This window comes from Penaeus monodon, chromosome 7 (assembly GCF_015228065.2).
Source record: "Penaeus monodon isolate SGIC_2016 chromosome 7, NSTDA_Pmon_1, whole genome shotgun sequence".
NCBI lineage: Eukaryota > Metazoa > Arthropoda > Malacostraca > Decapoda > Penaeidae > Penaeus > Penaeus monodon.
The window spans coordinates 6,380,322-6,397,821 of NC_051392.1; the positions used below are offsets into that span (position 1 = coordinate 6,380,322).

Genomic DNA, 17,500 nt, shown 5'->3' on the forward strand with positions numbered 1-17,500 from the left:
AGAATTGTCAAAATGACGCCGCGTTGGGGATGGGGATTCTGTTTGATCCTCCTAATTATAGCCTGCGAAGCGGGGTGAGTACTTCTTGAGTGTGTATATGAATCCATCACATTACAATACGCCGTAGTTAAGTCATAAAATGCATGAATAGGTGGATCCCCAGCTTGAAAAACAAATTTGTAACCAGCAGCTCGTCCGATCAGCTGATTCCGATTGCAAGCCTTTTAGACCTTTAATCACCCACAATGAACCCATTCTCGGTAGCTTCCACAATTTTGACCCGTCCAAAGTACATTTTAAAGACCCCTGAGAGTCGAGAAATCCGCGAGAAAATCCCATAGGCCTCGAAATAAGGCAAGGAACGGAGCCAATCACAGCAAGACACATCCGCGAGCTGCTCGGGGCGCCGGATTTAAATATAGCTTTTATGTAATTCCCTTCTTGTTGGTGTAGTTTCTCGTTTTCGATATCTTATCATTGACGAATGTTGTGTTGTGTTTAAGGGAGATTTGTTCGGAACTTGCATTTCTGTATTAAGTAGGTAGATGATATGATTACAGTGTTAGAAAGATTTTTATGTTTATACTGAGTAGAATGCACTGGGTTAGACAAAAAATATTAATATTGAAAATAATTGCAACATAACTGATGTACGATATGTACATGTCATTATTTTGTCAAAGAATAGAAATTTTAAATCCTGTTTTTAGTGTAGAGAATGTCGTAGCACAGGAAACATGAAAAGTATCAGGAATATTTTGTTTAACTATAGTTTTGCACATGCAAATATTACAAAATAAACAGTGCATTGAATCAATAGATTCCTGAGTTTTAGAGAATTATTTATTTTGTGACAAGAGTTATCATAAGTTGAAAGTAAAAAGCAATGGTAAATGCTACTACCTGACTCATTAGTTTCCAGAACATGACTTACAGATATATTGGCTATATCAATATTAGCTTGAAATTTACTGTGGTGTGTAATAAAGAGCCAGTAGTGCTTAGGGTTACTGAGGGTGACACACAGAGTTAGAGGGAAATGGACACGGTCATCTTATAGAGCATAAGAAATAGTCTTTGATTACACCAGTTCATCTGCTGCGGCCTCATGTTACCACAAAAAGACAAGAACATCCATTGCATATCGCCACTTAGAGGCAAAGTCCACAACACCCTCACTCAGCCGTAGTTCTTAATGTTGCGTTTTCTACAAGTTGTTCCCATTTTTTAGGTATGTGCGAGTTCCCTGTTGGGTAGAGTGTATATATTATAAATCTGATTTTGGGAATTTGTCTCTGGGGGGTTCATCACTCTCGTTAACAAATGCCCCAATAGTAAAAAGTCTAATATAATTGTCTTGTATATATTTTCAAGAGATTACTGCAGCCTTCATGCTCCTGATATCTTGTCAAAGGCCAACAAACCACCATTATGTCTCTTGGCAAGACACCTTGTAGACCAAGCTGATGATTTGCCACCAAAAAAGGTACCAATTCATACTCATGTTTATCTGAATGTATGAGGAGGGTTTGTTGGCCTTTGCTTAGGGACTAAAAACATGGAGGCTGCCGTAATTGCAGAACTCATTGCCTCAGGCTGATATGGTCTTAGGTACATGAATGTTAGATTAGTAAAGGTACTAATCTCTGTAATGGATATGTACAAGTATAAAAGCACCCCCCCACACACACACACACAATTAAATAATTGATCAACATATGTAACATTTAAAAAAAAGTGGTGTTTCCATACCATACAATGTAACTAACACCATGAAAGTGATAAATGTGAGTGCACTCACATATCGTGCTTTTGATAAGCATTGAAACTTCTTGCCACTATAGATTTTTTCTAAGTCACTCATTCTCTGTCTTTTAGCAGTTATTTACACATGTACAATATTGTTCTGCACACATATTTTCATAGACCCCTGAAGGCTCTTAGGCTAGAGCAATCAGTTTACTACATATATCATTAATTTTTACTTTTTTTTTTACTATTTACAAGAACTATACCATAGGAGAAAATATGTTGGAATTCACTCATGTTGAGTGAGTGCCCTATATTTGAAACTAATTTGCAAAGATTAAAAAAAAAAAAAAAAAAAAAAAAGTTTTGACATTATATTACATTTTTTTCTGTTACCAGATTGTCAAAACTGTAATTGCATGAACATTTTGTGTGAAGCAGTCCACTTATTTTTTCAGAGGGGAGTGCAGTTATCATGCTATGGTAGCTTAAACTCTAGTCCATTATCTGATAGCATTAAGTGTTATGTTTTCTAGCCTGAAAGTTAATAAGAAAAAATTTCTGACGGAAGTTGTTAAATTGTAAATTCTTAATGTGGCTTAATAAAAATTAATTTTCCACCGTTTATTTTTAAATATGTTTACGGATATGCCATTTTCGTTTTGATAAATTATGCATAGTTACTATTGCTGTGACAGCTCAGCTAGTTCATGCAGATTAGATATTACTTATCTGCATCTTTGATGATAATTAACATGTCTCTAACCTTGAACAATTTCTTTTAAGAAATAGACAAAAGTTCTTATCTGCTGTAAGATTATCAAGATATCAGTTTAGTTAAGAGATCAATTTCACTCTTTATTCTGTGATCTTTTTCTGTGTCTATTTCCCCACTCTCTCTTTTTTCTTGTCTCTTACCTTCTCTCCTCTGCTCTACTCTTTTCTTCATCTCTACTCCTTGCTTTGCTTATTTCTGTTACACTTTCCGCCTTGTTCTTTTACACTCATTTGTTTACTCTCTCCTCTCTCATTTTCTAATGTTTAAGATTTAAACTTATCCTTGGGTTCTCTTCCACAGGCGTGACTTCTACAAGATTCTAGGTGTTCCGAAAACTGCAAGTGTAAATCAGATTAAGAAAGCATACAGAAAGCTTGCCAAAGAATATCATCCAGACAAGAACAAAAATGATCCTTCAGCAGAAGAGAAATTCAAGGAATTGGGAAATGCGTACGAGGTGCTAATTGATGAAGAGAAGCGACAAAAATATGACAGGTAAGCTCACAAGAGGTGACAGTGAATAAAGAAATTTAGAAGAATGTGTTATTTTGTGTTTTAGTAGTAGGAGGAGTGAATTCTTTCAGTTTCTTACATTAAGAGATAGAAGGAAATAGACATGTATTATTTTTGTTTGTTTTCAGCCATTATGACTTGACTTTGATATTGCAGGTTTTCTCAAGTTCTATATCTTATTATTGACATTATTTGACAGTAGATGATATTGACTGATAACATCTGCAGGAGATCTTGCAGATGTTGTCTTGATTAGTTTGCCTAATCTTCAACAGTATGAAAACCTTGAGAGCCCCTATTTTTCCACTGTAGTGTGATCAAGAGAATACTATATCATATGTGTCTGATCATATTACAGAAGTAGATAAATATCTTGGTAATGTACCTTATCAAGCCTGATAATCCACTTTTTTGTTCATACTCCTTTCAAATTATTTAGGGCTGATGGATGCATCAAAGCTCTTCCTTTTCTTCAAGAAAGATACAGTATCATTGTTACTTTTGATTTTTCACTTCTCTTAGCATTCATTTTCCAGTAGGTGGCAATCTTTTGAATATGATTTCAAGGTTTTACAGATGCTCCTATTTGGTAATAAATGAAGATCTTTGAAGAAGTGTTTACTCACTTAACCCATTGTACATGCATGCAGTAGAATTACTGGACTCTTTTCTGGGTGTCATGTACCTCTATGCCAAACAATTAACACAGTGCTGCCAGGTGGTTTCCCAATACGAAAACCCTCCCTTCTGGGGCTGTATTCGTAGTGACCCAGGCCCTGCCACCAGGCGATTGTGTCTGCACCATAGCATGCAGGGCATGATCATACATGCCCCCAGAAAACGGGACTGGTGCATCATGGCATTTATACACATGCCACCCAGAATATTGTCCAGGCATGCCATGGCATGTACATACATGCCACCTGGCTGTGAAGTGTTAAGTCTACCAAACAGAATTTTGCTTGTTTGGCCATAACTGTAATTATTTAGGAGTTGTAGCTCCTCCAGTCTAGTCTTAAATCCCTTCTTGTCCTCTTTCCTTGGAAAATTGTGTATATTTCAGCCAAAATCATAGTGGAAATTTTGCCCTAATGCATGGAGCATGGTCTAGTATGGCATGTGAAACTTCTGTCACCATTGGGTTAACAAAGTAAATCAGGATTTGCTCATAAGTTTATTTTTTTGTCATTAACCCATTAGGTCCAGATGCTTCACTGCCATCACATGGCCCAAAATACAGGCATTAGACTTATTTAAGTGACCACTCTCACAGATGTGCAGCTTGTAGGCAAGGCACACATGGTTACATGTATGGGGTAACAAGACTCAGTGCCTCCTCTTTGCAATTTTATTTTTACTTTTTCTGCATGAGTGTTTTCAGCATTTTTGCCATTTTTCAGTGTTCATATTTGTCATTTGATTTGCTTTATCCAGATAGTAAAAAACTTTTCCTAGCACCAGCTCCTTATCTCTCTAGGGTAGTCCATAACTCAATGCAATAATAATAATAATAGTAATAAGTAACACTGTTATTTGTCTTTCTTTTATTTATTTATTTTTATTTTTATTTTATTTTTTTCCCCATAACATTCATTTTTCTGTAATACAACCTGTGCTGCCAGTCACAGCAGGCAGGAATAGGATCCTGAGCACGGAAATAGCGTCCTCCTTGGAACCGGCACACTTCTAATCATAGCTCAAGGATGGTACATTCCACACTAGTTTATCAATGAAAATAATGTAAAGCCCCTTCCTAAATGCACAATGAGTCTAATCACCTTCCAGGAGCTTTGTGCATTCATGGCGAGTCTTCACCATCACCTTGGCCCTCAGCCAAGGTGATGGCAATATTCTGTCACCCCAGCCTTCAGCCAATCTTTTCCATGATGCCATGTTCACATTACCCACCCGTTAAGTGAAATCTTTTTCATGACGCGTTGGTATGTCATCCAGATTGTAGGGGTTAACATGTGGTTCACACTTAACTAATGATAGAAACAACTAGTGCAATAAATGGATAATTAGCTTTAGAATTAGATTTTCTTTTGATGTAATTGCTTTCAAAGAAATATTTTTGAGTTAGATTTTTGTTATACTAATGAGAATTTGAAGTGATTGAGAAGCATGTATTTATTTTCATGATTTTTTCCTGGATTCACTATTGGTATTTTTTTCCTTTTTTTTTTACATTTTTAGACATTCCTTCATTTTATTTGTTTTTTGCATTATAGGTGTGGAGAGGAATGTGTAGCCAAGGAAGATGGTTTTGGAGGAATGGATCCTTTCGCCAGCTTTTTCGGTGACTTCGGATTTAGTTTTGGTGGTGGACATCCCAGAGAGAGGGAAGTGCCAAGAGGTGGTGATATTACTATGGACATGATGGTCACACTGGAAGAACTGTATGTTGGAAATTTTGTTGAGGTCAGTCTTTATATTTATTATATTCTCTCTCTCTTCGTTCTCCAATTTCTCTCTCCCTCTATCTTTTCTTTTCTTATTATTCTTTTGAAATAATGGGGATTACCTAATCACACAACATGAGTTGTGTGATTAGCCACAATGAGGTCTTAGTACTTTTGTGATTAATATCAATTAGATCAGCTGTTTTGTATATTGTCTTAAATCTTTCAATGAAAGCATTTGCAACGTCATAAATTTTAGATGGTGCGCAACAAGCCAGTCCTAAGATCAGCATCAGGCACACGTAAATGCAACTGTCGTCAGGAAATGGTGACACGACAGCTGGGCCCTGGCAGGTTCCAGATGACTCAGCAGCAAGTGTGTGACGAGTGTCCAAATGTAAAGTAAGTTGCATCCTATATATAGGGACAAAATTGTTTTGTGATTGATGGACTCTATAAAAACATTGATGAAGGGAGCACTATAATGATTGATTAAATGACTATTTACAGTGATTTTGCCTAAAGGGACATGATAATAAATATGATTATATCCATAGTTTTAGTCTTAGTTATATTTTGATAAATGGATATGGGGGGAGTAGACCTATGAGGACATGTATTTCCTAAAGTTTTCTGAACAATTGCCTAAAAATACTCTTATAAGATGTCAGCTTAAGCTATCGTCTATAACTTAACCCATTCGCCCCGGAATTTTTCGCTCGTCGCTCAGCGCCGCTCACGGTAATAGTTGCCAGCCGCGTGGGCCGCCGCAACGGGATTTATTCTGGAGCGGCGCGGCGGCGCAAAGACCATCATATAATTTTTGCAGAAATCTATCCATAGATTTATTATGAAAGTTGCGTTTTATATAAGGGCAATGTGTAGAAACTGTACTTTTCTCATAGTTTTTTCTAGGCATCTATTCGCCTTTGTATTGAGGAGATATACTGAATCGCTTCCAAGTTCTCTACACTATCTGATGACATCAACACTTTGATGCTAAAAGTTAGTGTTGTTTTTGCACGAGATGTAAAAGTATGGACTTAGCCGTTTTTTTGTGTTTTTTTTCAAACTTTCAAATGAAGCAGAGCAGCAAGCCAAATATCATTTTGATATTCAGAAGTAGTGCATTGTCCATATAAGAGATCACACCATGTTTTTTATCATTTCATTCAACAGAAAAGGAAGAAAAGCAGAAGTGAATGTAGCTTCACTTTGATGTTCAAAAATAGCTTTGTATTGATATGTGATGTCACACTGTGTAAGTTTAGTTTTTTTTTCTTTAGTACAAGACTTGTAAGAGAGAATATACCTTCATACCTTCCATGGCTGCGATCGTTCTGCTGGAATGAGCCTTTGACTGACCTTTTATTCACATGACTAACCAATCAGATCACGCCATGTGACCTGATGCACCAATCAAAGCAATTACTAGTTTCCAGCCAGTCAGGTCAAGGTACATCATAATCATGCAATCTAGTGTGAACAAATCACATGATTACAAGTCATAAATAATTACGACAATTACATATGTCATAAATTACATACGTCACATATTTATCAACCAGTCAAATAAGACTAGTAACAGAGCCAAGTATTAGGTTGAAAAAAATAATAAACTGTCAGTCTATGGTCAGTCATCAAGGCAAAAATACGTGCCAAACGTTACGGGGCCCATAGATGCCATGGCAAGATTACATGCCAAACGTATTGGCGTCCATTGAGAGAATGGCAAGAATAGATGCCAAACGGGGCGAATGGGTTAATATGTACGGCAGTCTCATGATTTTAGTGCATAGACATGTCCTTGTTGATGCATATGTTATAGTGAAAGTTTAAACTAACAATCTCTTAAAAAAAAAACATATTCAGGCAATTGGTCTGAGAACACCTTTGGACCTGTATAGCTCATGTCTCATGCAGTAGTAAATAAGGAAGTAAGGGAATCGGTCAAGCCATTGAATTCCTTACATGAAAAACACTTATGTGCTACCATTATATTATACTTCTAAATTAATATTCTGTCTGGTATTACCAGCTGGAGGCACTTTTATTAATGTTTTCAGACTTGGGGGGTTTATCACTACCATTACCCGGAAAGTTTGATATCCTTAAGTTAATCATAGACTATATATCAGCATGTACATCAATATTTTTTTCTTATCTTTCTTCCTCCACATCATAATTGTTTCTCAAATTTACAGGTTGGTGAATGAAGAGCGAACTCTTGAATTTGAGATTGAGCCTGGCATGGTTGACGGACAGGAACATCGTTTCATTGGTGAGGGAGAGCCCCATATTGATGGTGAACCTGGAGACCTTGTCATTCGAATCAAGACCCAGCCACATGAAAAGTGAGTTAATGATGAAGTTATTAATACTCTTTAATCTTACTGTTATTTTTGTTTTTCTTATCATTATTAATATTTTTATTCATATTATTCTTGTTTGTAGTCTTATTCTCATTCTGATTCTTATGAATGTTAAATAGATGTGAATTTCTGTTGTAGATGAAGTGGACACAATAGTAACAACTGTATAAGTAGGTTTTTTATTTTTGCTGCAAAGTTGAATCCACTGATGCAATGTCAGCAACAATAAAAAGACCAAAGTAGTTCCAGTTAAAACCATACATACACCACTACCAATTGGAAAATCTCATGAAAAGAAGCCAACAAATAAAATTGCAGGAAATAATAGTTATGTTTTCTGGAGAAAGCATAGATTTTTTGATTGACCCTTTATAGACTGTGCCGGTTTGTTAATTAAAAAACAAATGGGAAGTGAGCAAAAGATATGAGGAGCAAAGAGGGGTTGTTAAATATTAATTTATGCCACTTCATAAGTTGGAAAATATTTTAATATTGTTTGTAAGTTGGAATGCAATTGTGAATGTTGTGATGCTCTTGACTAAAGCAGTTATTCAGGATGTATTTTAATTGTTACTGATGTTCCAGATTTTCCCATTTTTGCATTATGTACCACAATTATTGCATGGCCATCTACTAAATGTGTGGCTTGAATTATTATTTTTATATTTTCCATAACATTGGCATCAAGATGAAGGCCTTTTGAACTGCTTCATATACACATACCCATATATATATTTTGTTCCATGACTTATGTTTTTAATGCATTGCAGGTTTGAAAGAAAAGGTGATGACCTGTATACCAATGTTACATTGTCTCTTCAAGAGGCATTGCTAGGGTTTGAGTTGGACATTGAACATTTGGATAAGCACAAGGTATGTCAAAAACAAAGCAAAGTGTGGAAGTTATGCTTTTGTCCCCTTTTGGGGACCCTCCCTCTCCTTTGACCATGGCTCGCACCACTGATACTGATGTTTGCTGTCACCTCTATACATTCAGAGTCATCCACCCAGGTCATGACTCATTACCCCTTCCTCTCCCAACATACTCCACTACACCTTCTACTGCACAGTCTTCTTCACCCTCCCCCCCTTATTAATACTCTTCACCCACATTGTCCTCCTTCCCACAGTACTACCTCACCCAACACCACCCCATCTTCCTCCCTGCCTCGTCTTTATACTGCTTCTACCTCTGCAAACCTTTTGAGTACCCTTTTTGGCCCAGCCATGTGGGGACAATTCTTTGTGATTACCCCTACAGCCCCATACTTAGACAATATCCTTCTCTTCCAAAAATGTCTCCAAAAACAAGTAGGCAAAGTTTCCTTTCACATTTGTACTGATTGTTCATGCCTTGTCACAGTTACATGTGTGTGGTGCAGCGGTAGTGATCTTGCCTAGCAATCTTGCTTACCTACATTCAGTGTATGGTAACCCTGGCCATTCCTTACGCACAATGGGTAATTTAGAAGCAAAATAAAACAGCATGTCACACCAAGAATATCCATTGTAACAAAAGGAATAAAACTAAATGATTTATTTATTATTATTTACATTGGAGTCCCAAGCTCATGCATTATCTACCCTGACTTACTTCACTGGTAAACCCAAGGTATTTTTACTTAGGTATAACTTCTCCCATCTTGATGGAAATCCATTTTGGCATTTACCAATCTAATCGCCACATCATTACCTTTATTGATTGCAGATATTCAATGCCTTTTTGATTTTGGATCTTTTCTTTACTTTTATTGTTATTGAACCATATTTTAAAAAATACACTGAAATAACATTTACCATAAAATGGGGCAAAGCTAATGATGTCACTACACTGCCAATAAGAGTTTGCCATGAGATATCAGATATACTTAGATACCTAATTATTCATAAAATTTACTCATTATTATTATACTTATATCACTTCCCTGATGCTTACCCCTCTTCCTCCTCAGAGGAAGAGGGGCTTGTCATACCAAGCTTGTCATACCAAGCAATCTAAACATTCCACCCTATCATCTCCTACCACATCCTCTCCTACACCTACCTCTTCCTCTGTTCCTCGGACATCTATCCCCTCTTCTCCTCCTCACAATATAACCTACCTTTCTCAGACCTTCCCACCTTACTCCCCTCCAGAAACTCTAGAAGACCTCCAAAACTTTCTAAACCTGACCTAAGAAAATGCTCTGCCCCTTATCTACCCTCCAATCTCTCTGTTCCTACTTCCACTTCATTCAAAGTATTTGCCAATATCCATCCTCCTCCTCTTCAAGTTTCCCCTGCTATTCTTCCTCCCACTCTCTTCCACTACACCCCATCCTCCCCTTCTCCATATGCACCATTCCCTCTTCTTTCCCCATTATCCTTACTGCTCCTACCTGGATAGTCATGTGACTCCCTTATATCGCAGCTTTGTCATTCTCCGGATCCTTCCCCTCTTGACATTCTTCCCTAATACTTCACCAACTTCACCTGTTCCCATTCCATGGATTCTTATCCTACTTCTCCAGCTACTATTTCTACCTATATTATCCATTAATCTTTTCATAATAGCTCTTTTGCAGTTTTCCTCATACAGGTTACTCCTTTAGACAAATAGATACTCTCCATTTGCTCTATCCTCGGTAACTTTTTCACTACCATAGTCTTAGTATCCGATAGCACTCTACAATCTTTGACATCTAAAATTTTGTATCCTAAACATCAACTCATTTTTACCCTTTTCACCACAATACTTTTACCATAGATGTATATGACCTTTGATATCAAGCACATTTATTTGTTTTATACATTAACCATTTAGTAAATAATACATAATGTATGTAGTTTGGTATTTCATTATATAAGGTATAATTAAAGTTTATCAGTGTGCTGCTTCGTCTTCACTAGTTTACTTTTGCAGGTTCACATTGTACGAGAGAAACCCACATGGCCTGGGGCTCGTATCCGCAAGAAGGGAGAGGGGATGCCCAATTATGAAAATAACAACCTATTTGGCACTTTATATATCACATTTGATGTAGAGTTCCCCAAATCAGAGTTTTCACAAGCAGACAAAGATGGTAAGTGTGTGTGTGTGTGTATGTATATATGTATATATGTATATATGTATATATGTATATATGTATATATGTATATATGTATATATGTATATAGTATATATTATATATATATATATATATAATATTATATATATATAATTATATAATATATATATATATAGTATATATGTATTATATATATATATATTAATATATATATATATATATATATATAGATATTATATATATATTATATATTATATATATATATATATATATATATATATATATATATATATATATTAGGTAGATGGATAGATATAGATATAATATATATATAATCAGTGGTTCCCTACCATTTTACACTTGACCCCATTCTCAAATATCTAACACACCCACAAGGCACAAACATTATCTGTTAACTATATATTTTTAAAAGTGAGACCAAAAAACAAAATTCACCTCTCTGTTCAAGCTTTATTAACAAACTGTAATGCAGTATCCATTTGAATAGATGGTGTATATGTATTCATATTGTGAAAACTGATTAGCACCTAGTAAAATGGCCTATGACACTCCTCAAGGTATCACAACCCTCCTGCTGACTCTGTGACATATCTTTGGGAACCACTGATGTATATGTAAATATGTCTTTCTTTCTTTTTTCTATTTCTTCTTTTTCTTTTGGTTATTGTCTTTCCTTTTTGTTCCTTTTCTTTTTCTTTCTTTCTTTCTTTTATCTTTCTTTCTTAAAATGAGTAACTATTCTTCTTGATTTTCACTGGACCTTTGAACTATATATTTTCATATATTGTTTTAATATATTAATTTGTAGGGAATAGACATGAATTAGATATGCTACTAAGATTTACAGCTTTACCAATTTAGCACATAAAAGTTATCCTAATATGCATTTTCTTTTTTTCCACAGAGCTATCAAGGATATTGAATCAAGAATCCATAGGCCTAGTATACAATGGCCTAAGGGGGTACTGATCTCAGCAATAAACTAGGGCTTTTGTATATGTTGTTATTATATTTATGTGTGGGGATTGCCTAAGAATAATAATTGAGAATGAATGGTCACTTTTGTGTGCATTATTTAGCACATTCGACTTTTGTAGGAATGAACTTGAAATTTCTAAGTTTAAGAGAACACCACAAAATTGGAGTACACATTATACAGTAACATCTTTTTCCCGTTGATATACATCTTGGTACAAGATTTGTATGATTTTGTTGCTTTGATATCAGTATCAAGGACGTTATATTTTTATTGCTTTGTTAAATGTCATTATCATCTAATACTCTTTCTTTTCTGTCTTGAGAGAGAAGTAAACTCAGGTTTGAGGAACATATGCTTTTGTACTGGGTAATTGTTTCATGAAGTTGGCACAATGAATGTCATATTCATACAAGGAAGAAACATACATTCTCACATTGTATATTTTATTTTCCATTAATAGTATTATTATCTTTATTGTTATTATTAATATCACATATTACTGAAATTAAAGACTCTTTATTTACAAAACTCTAGTTGATTAACCCTCTCACTATCACTGAAATCTATAGATTATCTGAAAAATGTAAATATATATGCATACACGTATATGTGGGTATGTGTTTGGTATACATATGTATGTATATAATATAGATATATATAAATATATATATATATATATATATATATATATATATATATATATATATAATGATATATATATATATATATAATATATATATATATATATATATACATATATACATATATATATATATATATATATATATATATATAATATATATATATATATAAAAAATATATTAATATATATATAATATATATATATATAAATAATTACATATATACTAATATAATATTAATATATTATTATATATATATTATATATATATATATAAATATATATATACATATATATATATAATATATATAATATATATATATATATATATATATATATATATATTATGTTATATTACATTATATTATATAAATATAATGATTATATATATATTATAAATGTATGTATATATATATATAAAATTATTATATATATATATAAATATTATATATAAATATAAATTATTATATATAAATATACTAATATAAGTAATATAATATATATATAAATACTATGTATATATAATATATATTATTATATAATATTTGTATATATACATATATATATTATATATATATAATATATATTTAATATAATATATATTATAATATATATATATATATAATATTTATATATATATATATATATATATATATATATATATATTATTATATATGTATGTATATAATATTTTATATGTATGTATATATTATATATATATATAATATAATATATATATATATATATTATATTACATATTTTATACAAACACACACACTCACACACACACACACACACACACACATGTATTTACATTTACACATAAATATGTATACATTTATGTAATGCACAAATGGAGCAGGCTCAAGAACACCTACAAGAATTGGTAAATAAAAGTGCCATTTTTGGTATATTCTTTTTTTTTTTTTTTTTTTTTTTTTTTTTTTTTTTTTTTTTTTTTTTTTTTTTTTTTAGTTGAGAAAATAATGATAGGTTCCTGTGACCTATGTTTATCTCATTGTATCCCCAATATGCCAACCACAAATGATATGCTTCATTATTTTTTAAATGCTTTGTGAGAAAAGGCATTAAACGACTAGTGTGACAAGTAAAGAATGTGACATAGTGTGAAGCAGATAGGCAGGTTTTCTCTTTTTGCCTTCATGTCTGTCTGTACCTGCGTGTGTTGATTTAGCCTGTGATTAACCATTTTTGAGGCCAAGCCTTAGATATATTATGGGAAAGTAGCAGAAGAATTTGTGCCGCCCAGGATATTGGCTTTTCATAAGGTCTTACTGAACTGTGTATGAGGTTTTCTAAGCACAGAGAACCTTGTCACTTTGATTTTTTCACTGTTCTTAAATGCAATTTTTTTGTTTCCCTTTCATTTAATAAAGAGAGATACTACTATAATGGTATGAGGTACAAATATTTTGTTGCAAATTGATACATTAACTGTCATTTTTATACTAGAAGAGGACTGAATATATAATCATTAAATGTTATATTACCTTGCATATATGATTTTTTGCATTCTGCAGTGAATAAGTTTATAAGTGGAATTAAATATGACAATGTATTCTTGCCAAGGTTGTTGTTGTTTTTTTCCATTTCTCATGAAGTCACAAACAGGGCTGGGGTCGGCTCATTTTTGTCCATTCAAAAGAAATTTTATTCATTTTTAAAGACTATTTTCAACATTAATTCAGTTCAGCTCATTATATCTGATATGTTGTTTTCATTTCAGAATCTGTTTTGATCTACTCCTTAGCATTAATCTAATGGAAAGAAATAATAAGGTTTCAAATCTTCATTTATCAAAAGTGCTGTACCACAAACCAGTCATTCTTTAACAACCAAAAGCCTATTTTTGATATTATTTATATCAGTTGACAATATAAGAAAGAGTCTAAGTTACAGAAGATAATATCTTCTGTCTCATAAATGAACCTGTGGTCGGAATAGCTTACCAGTAATGGTGCATATTTACTCCATGTAGTAATTTCTGTGAGAGCAAAATGTTTGACTATAAGCCCACACTTAATTGATTATTGTACAGTAGCAAATTTACGTAATACAAGATATCAGTTCCATTTAGTCACATTTTTACATTTTCTTGGTTAAGTTTCAGTATAGCTCAGTTTGTTATTTCCCCCAGCCCTGGTCACAAAAATATTTAGTTGTACAGACGCACATTAGTAACAGGAGAGAGAGACTGTTTACCCTCCTGTGCCCTTTGTTGTAACACAAAAGCATAATGTGGAAGACAAAATCCTATTGTAATGTAAGCAATGAAGCAGAGACTTTTGCATGCCTGTTACTTGGCTTTGTGTGGAAGCAGCAATATTAAGTCAACTTCCTGATTGTAACTTGTAAGTATTGGGCATTTAATAAAATTATCTGTAGTGGTATTGCAGTGATTTATATGAATTTTTGTTTTGAAATTAAAAGAAAACCTTAAAATTTGATAATTATTTTTATTATTGTTAATAGTGGCAATTAATCGTTGATACTGTGCTCTTTATTTCACTTTATCCTTTAAAGTCAGTATTTTGACTTCTGATTGTAGTAACAGTATTATATTTGACGATCTTCCTAATATGGCATGGCTAATAATTGCACCTATTATTATTATTATTATTATTATTATTATTATTATTAATAGTATCATTAATGATGATAATTGATAATATGCTGTTTAGTTATTAAACTATGCTGATCATAGCAACAGTATTATAGTTAATGATTCTCTGCAATCCCCTTTATTTGCTTCTTATTTCCTCTTCAAGCTTTTTCCATTAAAGGTCCTCTTCTATACCTTGAATTATCCTTTATTCTGTAAATCCATATATCAAGACTTGCATGGGACCAAGTCATTAAGTATTTTACAGAACACCAAAAGAAATCATCAAAGGTCAGGTTCATCTTTTTTTGAATGAACTGCTCAATCTAAGTTCTCTTTTGGAAAGTTTCCCAAAAAACATTTTCATTCATGTGCATGTATGTATATATTTTTTTAGCCCTCCTACCTGATAGAAGTGAATTGTGTGAAGAACATTACAATTCCTTGATACAACATTTGCATTTGGCTAAAGAGTAAAATGAACATTTAACTGTCGGAATGCCTAGGTGAAGTAAGGTGCACTGATAACTGTAGAAAGTTTAGGTATGATAAACATTTATTTAATGTGAAATGAGTGAATGTGTGTGAAGTGATGGTATGTGAAAATTGGATTTATTAAAATGATGATAACATTGATTTTTTTGTGTTCTTATCTTTCTTTTGCTGAGATTCAATGATGTTTAAAAAATAATAAAAAAAGAAATCAAACCAGGTGTGAAGGGCCCTCTAGCTGACTGTTTACCCTTTCTCTTTTGTTCTGCTCTTTTTTAATGTGCATTTTTCAAAAAACATTAGACTGAAGAATCACAACTTAAATTTATAAAAAAATGTATTTTCTATCTTGTTACATTGCTTCAACTGTATTGCAAGAATATTATATAACTGACAAAAAATAACATTATTCTAGATATTTTATTTTGTTTTGGAAGACCTACAGGTGTTCACTTTACATATATATAAAACTAAAGGATTTGTAATGCCACCTTTGAAACAAAAGCATACATCATTTTAGAGTAGTAGCTGTGACAAATCTTTGGATATGTCTAATTTTGCATTGCATTGATGGATTTCAAATGAATTGCAAATTACAAACAAATCATTTTTTTTATTGAGAAAAAGTCTCACACCAAGCTACAGTAAGAAAATGCCGCACTGGTCAAGGTTTATATATGGATTGGCACTGGCTACCTTTCATCAAGATGTAAGACAAATGTCAAAAATTACACACACAAAAATAAGTCAACACTTTCCACATCTGCAAACATAATTTACATCACTTCTTATTTCCTCAAGTAACTGCTCCAGGAGGAACACCTCGCGGCCGTAGTGGACGTCAAACGTGTAAGACTTGTGGAGTGCCTGGATGCAGGACTTGGCGTTCCAGTCGTGCCTGTAGATCTTTTCGCCAGACCGGTGGATGATGGGCTTGAGAGTGGGCGTGATCTCCTCCTCCTCGAGTGGCTCCACGAACAGCGGCACCACCGAATTCGTGCGGATGAGAGTCCCCGGGAAGCAGATCCCCAGCACCTCGTCCCGGAGGAGGGCGCGGGAAAGCAGCACGAGGACCATCGTCGAGGATTCAAGGAGTTTCTGCCACACATCGAGTCTTTGGTCACCCAGCCGGACCTCCCACGGCCCAGCCACAGTAACGTACTCGTACCCCTCCAGTATCTTCCGCAGCTTAGTGCCAAGGGCAGCGTCTTCCTCGGCGTACACCAGCAAGTAGTGCCACTGCTGAGCGTGGTTCACGAACAGATTATTTGCTCTGAGGGAGATTATTATGTAATTAAGATCTTCATATTACTCTTTGGTTATGATATCAGACTTGAACGACCGCATACAAAGAATTAATTGTGTATAATTAGTCCATACTGGATGCACATTTCATGATTTGGTACTAACACATAAAGGTTACAGGTAAAACCTACCTTCTGCTTCCTACAGTTGTAATAAGCTCAGACATGAGTTCGTTTCGCTGTTCGACGAGCTTCTCCAAGGGGTCAGCAAGGATCCTGAGGGGAAAAGAAGGAAAGCTTGATAACCATTACAACTTATAAGATCGTGGTTCATTCAAAACCGTTGCACACAAAATCTACATTAGGTGCTCCTCCTCACACATAAAACTGATGAATGACAGGGACTAAGTACTAACTTCGAAGGAGCTATAGCTGTCTTCGCCAGCCCGATGAGCGCCGATTCGAGAGACGTCGGTGAAGACGGCGACGGCAAAGTCAAACTTCTTTTCGCGGTCGACAAGGGCACGGAGCTCCTGGTACTCAACGAGGAAGCTGAGCCACGCGATACCAACGGTGACTCTCGGCAATCGTTTGAGGTCGGCGTCAGGAGCATATTAGATGATGCTGACGAGTGAGAGCT

General features: G+C 34.1%; 2 protein-coding genes across 7 annotated transcripts in view; one reads left to right on the forward strand and one right to left on the reverse strand.

The window, feature by feature from the left end:
* LOC119575015 (dnaJ homolog shv-like) overlaps positions 1-12,389 on the forward strand; it is a 12,662-nt gene extending 273 nt beyond the window's left edge. The window contains exons 1-8 of the mRNA XM_037922334.1: positions 1-74; positions 2,828-3,022; positions 5,272-5,461; positions 5,702-5,844; positions 7,647-7,796; positions 8,585-8,687; positions 10,717-10,876; positions 11,787-12,389. The exon at positions 1-74 is cut by the window's left edge and continues 273 nt beyond it. Of these exons, the coding sequence (XP_037778262.1) occupies positions 13-74; positions 2,828-3,022; positions 5,272-5,461; positions 5,702-5,844; positions 7,647-7,796; positions 8,585-8,687; positions 10,717-10,876; positions 11,787-11,851 (1,068 nt within the window). The 5' untranslated portion in view covers positions 1-12 and the 3' untranslated portion in view covers positions 11,852-12,389. The remainder of the gene's footprint in view (positions 75-2,827; positions 3,023-5,271; positions 5,462-5,701; positions 5,845-7,646; positions 7,797-8,584; positions 8,688-10,716; positions 10,877-11,786) is intronic.
* Positions 12,390-16,022: 3,633 nt separating this feature from the next.
* Positions 16,023-17,500, reverse strand: part of LOC119575016 — an 8,760-nt gene continuing 7,282 nt past the window's right edge. For all 6 annotated transcript variants that reach the window (XM_037922340.1, XM_037922339.1, XM_037922338.1 and 3 more), the window contains exons 2-4: positions 17,277-17,500; positions 17,053-17,136; positions 16,023-16,889 (exon numbers count right to left, since the gene is read on the reverse strand). The exon at positions 17,277-17,500 is cut by the window's right edge and continues 230 nt beyond it. In XM_037922340.1, the coding sequence (XP_037778268.1) occupies positions 16,364-16,889; positions 17,053-17,136; positions 17,277-17,500 (834 nt within the window). In that variant the 3' untranslated portion in view covers positions 16,023-16,363. The remainder of the gene's footprint in view (positions 16,890-17,052; positions 17,137-17,276) is intronic.